Here is a 13,806-nt window from a genome sequence, read left to right as displayed (position 1 = left end):
TGTAACTTTAAAGCTAGATACTTGTACTTAGGTTTATTGTCTTTTTAATGTAACTCCACATAGTGTGTTAGTTTTCACGTTAATTTAACAGTAAATATAAACACATGGATATTAAGAAAAAAAACATCTAAAATAATATTACTACCAGTAACATCAGTCATCTCTTTTTTAATTGTATGCATTAAATTATCAGTTGTCTATACTCTCAAGGGTCAGTCCTTCCTGGATTCCATGGATGCAGAAATATTAGCAGAATTTACATCACTGTGTAGAATAATTATTTGTCCGTGGAAAATAAATGTTCGTGCAGAACAGGTGCAGAATTTGTAATTTTATGCAATGGAATGTTTTTTTATTATCGCAGAATTTTTGAAGTTCATTGCTTAAAAATAAAACAAAATTTAAAGAAATAAACATGAAGCCTGGAGTTAGACATTTGCTCCTTTTCAATCGGCAACTTATTAAAAACTGGACTGGTAACCATCTCATAGTGAGTAGTCAATGAAAGACTGAAATAGTCAAATATCAGACATTTTTGGATGATCTTGTGGGTCTAGGTGATTTGCCCGACATGGAAATGGAACTTTGAAGACAATATAATTAGAATTTAAAATAAATATGAAAAGAAAATCAAACAACTTGTGTTAATTTGTAAGAATTATCTTCAGATTATATGTTGCAGAATATGCCGCAGAATTCTTCAATTTCTGCTGCAGAATATATCTAATCTTAGCACAGAATTGTTTTTAAGTTGCCACGGAATCCATGGGAGACTGATTGGGTTCATGGAAACCTATTTTATTTATTTGTGTATAGATATATTTCATTGAAGCTTTGGAAAACAGTACAACTATTTCCGTATCATTTTATTGTAATCAGCTGTAGAAACAATATTTTTGGAGACATGATTCGGGGCTTCTAGAATTTTGGTCAAATGCACTAGCCATGGGATCAGTGATTTAAAATATTTACTAGCCCAGGGCTCGAGCTAGGTCTAAATTTTAAGGAGAAGTGACTTCTCCCTCCAGACCTTGAGAGGGAGAAGTTTTTAACCAGAGTAATAAACAACAAAAAAGCAATGTACCACGATAAACATTTAAACCGGGATAATTAATCCTTAATTACGCATGTCGCCATCTCCAAATTCCTGGTCATTCACCCGTGAACGCATGTTGCTAAGCATGTGGCCTCTGTTTTGACAGGGCGACTTTGATGTCGCTCCAGACACACGACCAGGGCGAAGTCGGCGAGATCAAGGCGAAGTTTGGGCTCACTTCGCCAGTTCGCGTGAGCCCTGCTAGCCATTATTAAAGTTCACTAGCCCTACTTTACTTTAAGTTAATACACTTTGACTAAATAATAGTAATAATCAGATATGTCACCTAAAGAGGGAGATAGAACTTAAAAACACTAACATTGGGGGTTGGGGTGAGGGCAGGATACTCATATTTACAAAATAGACTTAACTGCAAAATTTGACCTTTTTTTCACTAGCCGTTGGGCATAACAATAGTAGTTATTTACTAGCCCAACATTGAATATCACTAGCCATGGGAGTGGGACTACCATAATCTAGAAGCCCTGTCTGGCATGACAATAGTAGTTATTTACTAGCCCAACACTGAATATCACTAGCCATGAGAGTGGGGCTACCATAATCTAGAAGCCCAGTCAGGCAAGGCAATAGTAGTTATTTACTAGCCCAACACTGAATATCACTAGCCATGAGAGTGGGGCTACCATAATCTAGAACCCCCGTCAGGCAAGGCAATAGTAGTTATTTACTAGCCCAACACTGAATATCACTAGCCACAGGAGTGGGGCTACCATAATCTAGAAGCCCTGTCTGGCATGACAATAGTAGTTATTTACTAGCCCAACACTGAATATCACTAGCTATGAGAGTGAGGCTACCATAATCTAGAAGCCCCGTCAGGCAAGGCAATAGTAGTTATTTACTAGCCCAACACTGAATATCACTAGCCACGGGAGTGGGGCTACCATAATTTAGAAGCCCTGTCTGGCATGACAATAGTAGTTATTTACTAGCCCATCACTGAATATCACTAGCCATGAGAGTGGGGCTACCATAATCTAGAAGCCCAGTCAGGCAAGGCAATAGTAGTTATTTACTAGCCCATCACTGAATATCACTAGCTATGGGAGTGGGGCTACCATAATCTAGAAGCCCTGTCTGGCATGACAATAGTAGTTATTTACTAGCCCATCACTGAATATCACTAGCCATGGGAGTGGGGCTACCATAATCTAGAAGCCCTGCATGATTATTCACCCATGAGGTCTGTTTCCCAGCACTATAGCGTTGTTGCTAAATGCAAACAACAAAGTTGATGTAACTACAAGCACCATTGATCTTCAGATGCAAAGGTGAGGAATTTCTTGCATTCATTTCATAATTTATTTACTTTTTTTTTTCTTTTTTGTCAAATCAATTTAAATAAAACTATACACAGAAGATACCTATTTTTAAAAATAATTTTGAGTTGATTTTGGCAGAAAGTTTTGTTAATAATCATACAATTTGCTCACTTTCCAAGGACCCGGTCTAGATCATCTTCTTCTAGCTCCACGTAAGTAATGGCTAAAATGTTGATGTGTTGTGCTGTTAAGTAAGTTTAAAGTACATGTACATTACTTCCAAATTTATCAGATTCAGACAATAAAAGAGTAATTGATTTTTTTTAAGAATTAAGTTTACTTATTACAGCTAAGACTTTACATATAAATTTGACAAAATAATTCCTTCCATTATATTTCTGTAGTATTATGTTTTTAATCCCACAATAAAATATTGAGTTTATTAATCATTATTTATTTTATTATTTAATGTTATAGAAATTTCTTGGGAAAAGTCTGTTTTAAAGTTAAATTTAAATGCAAATTATTGTCCTGGATCCCGTTTTACGAAGCGATCTTAGCTCTAAGATCATTTTAAGTGCATAGCTATATTATGCACTTAAGGTGAGCATAGCGCTAAGATCGCTTCGTAAAACAGGGCCCAGATTGTTTTATGATGTATTTTAACTGGGTCACGGTACAATATTATGCTGCTTAGTATATTTGCTATGGCATATAACTGGACATTGCTTTGTATAGGTCATGCAAAAGTGATGGTCATTAGTTTTTAGTATAAACTTAAATGTGTGCCAAATGGAAAACACTTGTGATACGGTTAGTATGGTATGTATTAAAACAGTCGCGAGTAATTTGCTTTATGGACCTGCTCCTGGAGTAGCAAATGCTTCTTAGAGTTACTTCCCTTGCTCAGGCTTTGGCACTTTTTTTAAGTTGGAAGGTGACGGCCATCTTTTATTTTTGTGGGATGACTGAATTCAAAAGTTGACATGTCCACTGCCATCAGAAAAGTAACTGAAAAGTATTGCTTGTGAAAACTGAGATATGATCATACATGTAGTGTCAATAAAAATTAAGTAAAGTGGTAAATTAATGTTTATTTTTTTATTTTAATTAATCAAACTGTGTCTTAAAATAACTAGTATTTACACCGAATTCTTTTTTTTAAACTAATTTTGTAAGTTTTTTTAGCATTCAAAACATCAACTCTTAATTGCCAATAGTTGTTTTTAGGGGTTTTTAACTTTTTATCGTTTGGTGCTTTCAAAGGGAAATTAGTTTTCAGGGGAAGTAATTCATATTATTGAACAGAGCTACATCTATATCTCATGTCCCAACTTTTTTGAGGTGAAACAAATTTATTTTATATGTTACCATTTGCAATATAGGAAAAAAGTGAATCATAGCTTTTTTTCTTTTTCTATTTTTGCCAAATGTCTTACATTAAATGATTTAATGGTAGGCAAGACATGTAATTCTGTTCAAATTGTGTTATGAATACCAGGTATATAATACAGGTATTACAATTATATGTAGACTAACAATCATTCCAACCATTTGCTTAAATCCTGTTTTAAGTTAACACTTACATTTTGAATGTCATGTTGAAGTTTTGTATGCATGAACTGGTGACAAATGGCTTGTGAGTTATGCTTGAATTCAAGGTTTGTGGCTTACAGCTTTGCTTGAATCATTGTTGGTACTAATCTTTTGCATTTAATTAATTTTCTGTTTAAAGTTTATAAATAATAAATTATTATGTTCAAATTTTACATAGTGTGTCAATGGCAAGATACAATCTGAATAGTACAGGTTCTACATGTATGTGGCGTTAGAATTTGGCAGCACAAAAAAGTTCTAGGCCTGAATATGATATTATACTTGATGTACGTATTGTTTGTGGCACTATCCAGCTGGAGAAGTATACAGAATATTAGTATGTAGAAGTTGAATAATATGGCACATATCTGTACCTTCGTGACATTAATTTTGTTGTATACTTTTCACCCACAGCTCCTTACACTGTGGTTTTTCATAAATATATATAAATAATATTTTCATATACTTACAATTTGTGACACCCAATAGCCGATGTGTATTTTTGTGCTGGGGTGTCGTTAAACATTCATTCATTCATTTTGTTGTAAGTGAATAATAAAAACAATTAAAATAACGAGGTATGTGCAGTACAACAGTGCAGGGCTCGAACTTAACGACGGTACTGACTGCAATTGCCGTCATTGTGATATCAATTACCGTAGATCAGGGGTGTTACTGATAGCACTCTTATGCCACGTGATGAAAATTACTGTCGTCACAGTAAAGTTCCACAATGATGGCCAAATGTATACACCAAAATGTATATACAAAGACTTCATACGGCAAAATAACCTTTGAGTCATGTTTATTTGCTACCTTAAAATACAACTTGCCATAGGGGAGCTCAAAATTGCTGTCGGTGGGCTGTTTCACCTATGGGTTACAAATTCTTAAATTCGAGCCCTGCAGTGTGCAGTGCAGCTATATTTTATGTGACTCATTGGTATGTATCCCATGAAAAGAGGGGTGTGATATAGTTCATTGATAGAATGCCTAAGATGCAATGAATCACAGACTATGGTATGTACATGTTGTACAAACATTTTTATGAAAAAGTACATACATTACATGTATTGGGTGGTAAAGCACTCCCCTGATGCGATGTTGGGTCTAGGATCAATACCTGTTGGTGGTCCATCTACCAATGACTGGTATATCAAAAGACGTGGTATGTGCTATCCTGTCTGTGGGTTTGTGCATATAAAAGATCTCTTGCTACTAATGGAAACATTTAGTGGGGTTTTTCTCTAAAACTAATGTCAAAATTACAAAGTGTTTAATATCCAGTAGCCAATGATTAATAAATCAATGTGCTCTAGTGGTGTCGTTAAACAAAACAAAACAAAACTTTTTTGTAATCCAAATTTTAACCGAGACTATTATCATCTTCATCTCTAGTGTTATGGGTTTTTTTTATTTTACTTAATTTAGAAATCTGTTAAAGTTTTTAACATACTAAACTATTTAAATATGATTTTATATTTAAATTTGACATGTCCATTTACACAAATAGTTTTTTTTTTTTTCAGTGCTAATGCTGAAAGTGCAGATTATCATCAGCATCATCAACCGACTTCACCACATGCATACTACATTCTAAACCTGTATTCTGAACAGGTAACTATCATCAAGCGACTTCAGCACATGCATACTACATTCTAAACCTGTATTCTGAACAGGTAACTACCATCAACCGACTTCACCACATGCATACTACATTCTAAACCTCTATTTTGGTCTGTCTGTTTGTCTGTCTGCTTTCTCTCCCTCCCTCCCTCTCTCACTCCCTCCCCTCCCCCTCTCCCTCCCTCCCCCTCTCTGTCTCTGTCTCTGTCTCTCTCTCTCTCTCTCTCTCTCTCTCTCTCTCTCTCTCTCTCTCTCTCTCTCTCTCTCTCTCTCTCTCTCTCTCTCTCTCTCTGTGTATGTGTGCGTCTCTCTAATATTAAAAACCTGTAGTTGTAGTTGAAAATGCTGTTGTGTCATTCTGTTCCTCTTCTCCCAGTCACTGGTATGTTCCCCTGCGATGGTGTACCAATACACCAAAGAGGAGAAGCCACAGAAACTGTTACTGCGAGGGGACTCGGAGGGCCGTGTGGTTATATGGAAGCTGCCAGACGTGTCGGAGAGACAGATGACTCTGGTCAGACAAGAGAGCTTTGACAGATTGCCAGGTTCATGTTTTGCATATTTAAAATAACTTCTCATTCTTCATACTTTCATCATAGAATTGAACACGAGGGACAAAATGTTTTTGTGAGGGCCGAAGTTTTCTGAGGCTCTTACTCAAAAACATTTTGTCCTGAGGGTAGGAATTGCCTTATCTGCTACACCGTATAACAGTAATGGATTCTTTGTCTTGCCCATTTAATTACAGTAACAAAATATTAATTTGTAAGCTACGGTTTCTTTATTCTAGAACGATTCATAAACCTTTCACCTACAAACTCATTTAATCATACGCGGAGAAACATAGTCCACATTATGCAACAACATAAAAATGTAACACATAAATATAAAACAATGATCCAACATGAAACGGCAACTTGGATAATAAGTAATTCAACAGAATTTAGAAAAATGTCGGGCCAGACCAGTGCATCATTCAGGATGGTGATTTGTGTTTCAAGCACTCCCCCTCCGTCATTGTATTCAATGCTATACAAGGACGGAGGGGGGATGGGTGGTCATGAATGACCGTTGAACTCATAGTGACTTAAGACAATAGGTACAACCGTAACACAAAACTAGGATTCACACACAGACTACCCTGCTCACTGCATCAGTACACAGGGTGCATTGACTAATGATAACAATGCACCCACCCCCATTTAATGGTCCAGCATGTACTCTAATAAGGAACCGGACAAAAGAATACCGTTCCAAGTACACAATTGCAATGCACTCGGGGGGAAGCTGAACAAAAGAATATCGGCCTCCCCCACCCAAACCCCCAATACTTGCTGCTGGTAATAACTTGGTACTTGGTGATGCCTCGACCAGAAGCAGTCAGGCCCTTTATAAGGGCTCTATGGGCAACCTAGGGAGACACCACAGCATCGTAAAGGTCTAAAATAAACGAGCTACTCTCGATTCACTAATATCAAAACCTATATTAGCTCGGCCATTTACCTTTCGACCGACCGTTCAAAATTGCGCCAAATTCCCTCAATCAAAATTGCGCACCCTTTTCTCTTTGGCATTAACTGCTCCATTCAAATTCCATAGCACCACCACCACCCCCACCCGCCTGCTACTGATTTGATCGGGCTGCTGGTGCTCCCTTGCACCTGCCAGTGCAGGCGGTCCCTCCTCTCCCCTCCCCCCACCTTTCCTGTCATGGACGACAGGCGTGCGCTACAACAGCTTGTTCTTAATGTGCACATAAAACCCTATGACATGACATGTGGCCATATTACTTACTATGTTCTGTTCCAACCAGTACATTGAGAATTAATAAGGGTATCTGCTCTTCTGTATTCTGGGAAAAAGATGTAAAAGAAGTGTTGCTGTGAATTGAAAAGAGCAAGCCATGTGTGAGATAGCATGTATAAAAAAAATAGCTTTAACAATCTCTTCTGTCTGAGTAAAAGTCTATTTTAAAAATCCCTTCCTGCTAATGAAAAAATGCAGTGAGTTTCCTCGAAATACATGTCACAGCAATGTTCGGAATTTTTGGGCAGTATCCCACTTGGATACTAACATTTCAAAATCTGGTATCCCACCTGAGAATTTAGTATCCCACTTTTGGATATAGTTACCTGACATTCAAATATAGCAAGCAAGTCAATTTTAATTTTAATAAATAAAAAGGCTGTATTGGATGAAAACATTTTATAATGGCTACTTGCCTTTTTAGTGTTTTTATCGACTTTGGAATTACTAGGCCTAATTAAGGAACATGTAGACTGGAAGGAAACATCCCAACAAAAACAATAGCCACTTAGCAGTTCCCAGTCTATTGCTATGTCGCTATTGCTCCAGTGTAGCATTAGACTGGGTACAAGTTGGGGGAAATATTGTTGCAGTGTAGTATTGGTCTGGGTTCGAGCTCGAAAATGCTGTTACTTAACTTCATCAGTAAACGACGACTTTCATTGTTTCAATGAAAAATAAACACTCAGGATTAATAAACACAACATTATGTGGTATCCTGGCGGGATACTGGGTTCTTGAAAATTGTCTAGATTATACCCTGGATCCAACATGAAATGGCAACATGGGTAATAAGTAATTCAACAGAATTTTGAAAAATGTCGGGCCAGACCAGTGCATCATTCAGGATGGTGATTTGTGTTTCAAGCATGTAAGCTTATAGTCGTTCCCATTTGGGAACCTCTTTTTCAATTTACTTTAGAAAACAATCGGAAATGTTTTGTTATTTCAAAACACTTTTACTTTTCTTCTTACGACAAATTAAACAGAAATAATTTACAAAAAACAATATTTTTGGAGAATGGGAAGTACTATAAGTACCATACTTGTTTGTGGCCATATTACTATGTCCTGTTCCAACCAGTACATTGAGAATTCATAAGGGTATGTGCTCTTCTGTATTTTGGGAAAAAGATGTAAAAGAAGCGTTGCTGTGAATTGAAAAGAGCAAGCCATGTGTCCTGTCTGAGTGAAAAGTTTGTTTTGTGTAATGACACCACTAGAGCACATTGATTTATTAATCAGCTATTGGATGTCAAACATTTGGTTATTTTGACATATAGTCTTAGAGAGGAAACCCGCTACGTTTTTTCATTAATAGCAAGGAATACTTTATATGCACCATCCCACTGACAGGATAGCACATACCACGGCCTTTGATATACCAAACGTGGTTCACTAGCTGGAACAAGAAATAACCCACACCGATGGGGTGTCTTGAGTGAAAGTTTATTTTAAAAATCCTTTGTTGCTAATGAAAAAAATGGGTTCTTTAAATACAAGTCGCAGTGACCAAATATTTGATATCCAGTAGACAGTGATTAATATATCAATGTGCTCCAGTGGTATCATTAAAGAAAAAGAAAAACGTTTGTAATAGTCTGATGATAAGAAAGAAGAGATAAGATGTAAAGTTGATAAACATTCCAACCCCTTCAATTAAGGAAATATCTACAGCATTAAATATGCTGTGGAAAACAAAATCGAGTATAGTCCAAAACAAAACAAAATGCTACGAAGAATTAAAAATCCACGGCTATCTCAACGGCATTGCTGGTTGTCATTGTCAATTTCTGGGGCTGACTTTCCTTTCATTCTTCTATTTGTCTCAGTTTGTGTATGTGTGTGTGTTTGCGTTGTGATAAATTCTTATGTCTTGTCAATGTTGTATTTCAGCTTTGCCCCCTCAGTGTAAGACAACTCTACAGGATGTCTGGGACTGCATGTACAGACACCCACCTGGTGTTCTCGATGGAGTGGTACAGTTTCTTATTAATTTTATTTATTTATTTATTTACTTATTTATTTACTAATTTTTTTAATTTTTTTTTTTTAATTTATTTATTTATTTAATTTTTTTTTTTTTTTTTTTTTTTTTTTAAATATTTATTACTTTTTTTTTTTTTTTTTTTATAAATGTATTTCATTCATTCAGTAGTTTAATCATGAATTTGTGTTTATGCAGTACTTTCTCAACTTATTGGTTTTAAAAAAATAATTCACATTTTGACTTCATGATGTTACATTTTAGTGAAAAGGTCTCTTTCTTATAAACATTGTACATCAATGAAATTTGATCATGTACATACATGCACCAATTAATTATATAATTTATGTCTAATGTAATATATGTAAAAAAAATTTTTTTACATCATTAATGTAATATATATAGTTACGTATATAACATTAATCAGGGGTGGGAATTCTCCTCGGATCAGTGGTTTTCCTTTCATGGAACATTGCGTTTCTTCGCATTTTAATTGTCCTTGCCCCCGGACCCATCTAGATTTCCTCTTCTTTTTTTTACAGTTCACCGCCCCGGACCCCTTTAGATTTTCTCTTTTTTACAGTTCACCAATTCCCACCCCGATTAATAGTCATGCTATTATTTCAAAGTAGATTGTGAAAAAGTGAGTTGTATTTAATTTTACAGAATTTTTGTATGTTCTCTTTAGTGTGATGAGTCTGAGCGGTCACTGCACATCACATCGACAATTTACATCCCGAGTCAGGGCAAGCTGGTGTGTGGCCGAGAGAATGGCACTATCGTGATAATTCCAGCCATTCACTGCATTATGTTGCAGCTGCTTACCTCGAAAACACTATCTGCCAAAAGTAAGCAATAATAACAATGATGATGTTCTCTAGTCATAAGATGTTAGTATATTGTGGAAAAAGTGCTATGTCTATTGTCTGTGAAGGTGTCGTGTCTGAACAGTCTTTTTAAAACAATAAAGATATATCGACACAAATTATCACTTTCAAAACAATTATTATTACTTTCTAATTGTTTAAAAATTACTTCATGTTGGTTTCATTGAAAAGCAAACCAATGGTAATAAAATTGCAGTTAAAACTGGCATAGTCCACATTAACCTTTATCAAGAAACAGTATATAAGATTCTTTGCTGCTTGCTGTAACAATAATCTGCAGGTAGCAGCAGATTTCCTTTCACTCTGTACATAGCCCAGTGGTGGGCCCATTGGGCTATTTCTCGCTCCAGCCAATGCACCACGACTGGTTATCAAAGGCTGTGGCATGTGTTATCCTGTCTGTGGGATGGTGCACATAAAAGTTCCTTTGCTGCTAATCAAAAAGAGTAGCCCATGAAGTGGCGACAGCGGGTTTCCTCTCTCAATATCTGTGTGGTCGGGGGGTGGGTGTGGTGGAGACTTTAACAGTAAAATCTGCTGAGGTGTTATAAAACCTATATATTCCTTTCCTAGGATACGCACTGAACAGTAAGGGTTTATTTATTCTCTCTGTCAGACATTCCCGTTAAGATCCTGCAGGGACATGATGGGCGTGTGACATGTTTGCTGTACCCATTCAACGAGAGCACTCGATACGAACCCCAGCACTTGTTGTCCGGTGGTGCCGACTTCTCCGTCATTTTGTGGGACATCAACTCAGGATGCAAGGTGCATACCTTTACCGTGCATGGAGGGGAGCTCACGCACATGTTGGTACCACCAGGAAACTGTAATGTATGTATAAAATTTATTTATTTATTTATTAAATACTTTGTTCTACAAAGAGTATGCTTTGGATAATATAATGAATGCAGCATTGCAGGGCTCGAATTTAACAGCAGCACCAATGGCAATTGCTGTAGCTGAGATACGAATTGCTGTAATTATGGGGATTTATCAAATAGGTCAGTTTTTTGTCACTGGATTAAAATGATTGCCAATGGTTGAAGGAATAATTTTTGGTTTTTAATTTTTAAAATTTGTGTTTATTTGTTACAAAAGTTATGGGGTTAAAATTGCCATAGACAGGCTCAAAATTGCTGTGAATGAGTATTTTGCCTACGGTAAAAAGCTTTCAAAGTTGTCGAAGGTAACAAAGTCTTTAACTTTTGCTCTAGAATGTTTACATTAAATAATGGTAATTTGTATTTGGAAATTCCAACCAAGAAATTTCATAATATATGATTCAGGGGTGGGAATTCTCCTCAGATCAGCTGTTTTCCTTTCGTGGAACATTGCGTTTCCTCGCATTTTAATCATCCTTTCCTGTGTCATATGGCACAGATTTTAACCTAGGATTTCAAAAATTTCCAGGACTCCTCTAGATTTCTCTTTTTTACAGTTCACCAATTCCCACTCCTGATGATTAGTTTAAATTTACATAAAATGAGAGAAACGTTTATCTGTACAAGCAGTTTGTAAACTGCTTCTATTTTAGTATTATAAAATTTTAGTATTTATTTCCAGATTAAAATGGGAGAAGCAGAGATTGCTTCCCATATCAGAAAATTAATTTTGTTCCTTGTCTAGTAAATCTATGTTCTGTAGATTACAGGGAGGCTATTCTGTTTCATAAAAAAAACTAATTTCTTGATTTTTTTGATTTTTTTTTCAGACGAGAATTCTGTACTCGGTATGCTCGGTTGCCAGTGATCACTCTGTAACTCTCCTCAGTCTGAAGGAGAGAAAGTGCATCATGCTGGCTGGACGTCACCTGTTTCCTGTCCAGACAATCCGCTGGCGACCGCTCGATGATTTCATGCTCGTCAGTTGTAGTGACGGGACCGTCTATGTCTGGCAGATGGAAACAGGTAGGACAAAAAACTATTGTTTTTTAGATTTAGTTAATGTTTATATTTCATAGTTAAAGCCACTGACCCCAAGATATACCATTTGTGACACCCAATAGCCGATGTGTATTTTTGTGCTGGGGTGTTGTTAAACATTCATTCTAAGCGAAAAAAAGTTTATCTTCAATTCTTTCATATAGTTATCATTGTGTGACCACACAATAGCTGATGTATATTTATACACCTGTCTTTGACAGTACCTCATTGTCAGCCCATCTGTAAACTTTTTGTTTCCGGAGCAGCTCTTCCTTATCAATTCATATGGGATCATCAAACCTTGCATGCAAGAACAACTTGGGATGGTGGTGTGTGGCATACCATAAATAGGTCACAGTGACCTACTTTAAAGCACTACTGCACATTAAAAATAAATCCTTGTCAGGGCAATATCTTATCAATTCATATAGGATCATCAAACCTTGCGTGCAAGTACCACTCGGATGGTGGTGTGTCACATATAACTAGGTCACCATGACCTACTTTTAACGGGAACATCATGTACCTCACGGGCATTCTTGTTCATGCTGGAATGTTGTTAAATATTCATTAATTCACTCAAAACGTTGCAAGTAATGAGTAAGTTAACAGTTAAAGTGTTGTATAAACCAGATATATTTTACACCTCTTAATAATTAGGATCAGCGGCTGTAAAATAACCGATTGCTTGTTTTGTTTCAGGACACCTGGACCGTGTGGTGCACGGGATCACTGCGGAGGAGATTCTAAACAACTGCGACGAGAACGCCACCCCCATGGAGAGCCTCACGAACCCGAACATCACGCTGGCACAGGCCTTCAAACGGCGGAACCTGGCCACCTTCAAGAACCTCGCCCAGCAGAAGCTACAGCAGCACCAGCAGCAGCAGCAGGCTCAGGGGCGGAAGAGTGACCTCATCAAGCCCACGGGATTCCCGCTGCACATCCAGGGCGTTCGTACAAACATCAGAGATCCCGACGCTCACGTTCTCTTCTTTGATACAGAAGCCATGATTGGTTGGTACTCAGTATAAATCTTTCTTGCATTTTTTTTTTTCCTTGCCTTTTTTTTTTTTTGTTCATTTTTTTAAAAACAAGTATTTATTATCTATTTATTATTAGTACAACTTCTGATGAAAGAGTATGCCTGTATTTGAGCAGGACGCCATTGTGATATATCAGTTAATACTGTTCTGTGTTTAGTTCAACTTTCAATAAAGGAGTATGTCTATATTGATTATACATATTAAGTTAATGTTGTTCTGTATTTACCTCCACGTCTGATGGAGTCGTGGTATGTCTGTATGTCTATATTGTTTATATAGAAGTTGAAATTTTCTGTATTTAGTTCAGGTTTTGACACAAGAATATGTCTATATTGATTATACATAACAATGCATTGAAATTGGGTTGTTTTTGTTTTTTTTACGATTCTGCCAGAATCATATACATGATTTTATATAAATGCAGTGAAACCTCTAAAAACCGGAATTCTCTCAAAACCAGATGTTTTACAGAGTCCCTTTTTAAAAACCAAAACAGAATTTAACCTCTGTAAACCGGATCCCTCTTAAAAGCAGACATTTGTCTTGGTCCCAAG

At 36.6% G+C, this 13,806-nt stretch overlaps 1 protein-coding gene across 6 annotated transcripts in view; it reads left to right on the top strand.

Moving 5' to 3' along the window:
- Positions 1 to 13,806, top strand: part of LOC121389454 (WD repeat-containing protein 7-like) — a 65,355-nt gene that overhangs the window by 24,492 nt on the left and 27,057 nt on the right. For 4 of the 6 annotated variants that reach the window (XM_041521088.1, XM_041521087.1, XM_041521086.1 and 1 more), the window contains 8 exons: positions 2,559 to 2,591; positions 5,505 to 5,592; positions 5,978 to 6,146; positions 9,304 to 9,386; positions 10,083 to 10,242; positions 10,898 to 11,115; positions 11,996 to 12,191; positions 12,909 to 13,223. In XM_041521088.1, coding sequence (XP_041377022.1) covers positions 2,559 to 2,591; positions 5,505 to 5,592; positions 5,978 to 6,146; positions 9,304 to 9,386; positions 10,083 to 10,242; positions 10,898 to 11,115; positions 11,996 to 12,191; positions 12,909 to 13,223 — 1,262 coding nt within the window. The remainder of the gene's footprint in view (positions 1 to 2,558; positions 2,592 to 5,504; positions 5,593 to 5,977; positions 6,147 to 9,303; positions 9,387 to 10,082; positions 10,243 to 10,897; positions 11,116 to 11,995; positions 12,192 to 12,908; positions 13,224 to 13,806) is intronic. The other 2 variants (XM_041521090.1, XM_041521089.1) reach the window with 1 other exon arrangement.

Source organism: Gigantopelta aegis, chromosome 14, assembly GCF_016097555.1.
Source record: "Gigantopelta aegis isolate Gae_Host chromosome 14, Gae_host_genome, whole genome shotgun sequence".
Lineage (NCBI taxonomy): Eukaryota > Metazoa > Mollusca > Gastropoda > Neomphalida > Peltospiridae > Gigantopelta > Gigantopelta aegis.
This window is presented reverse-complemented; position numbering and strand designations above follow the sequence as displayed.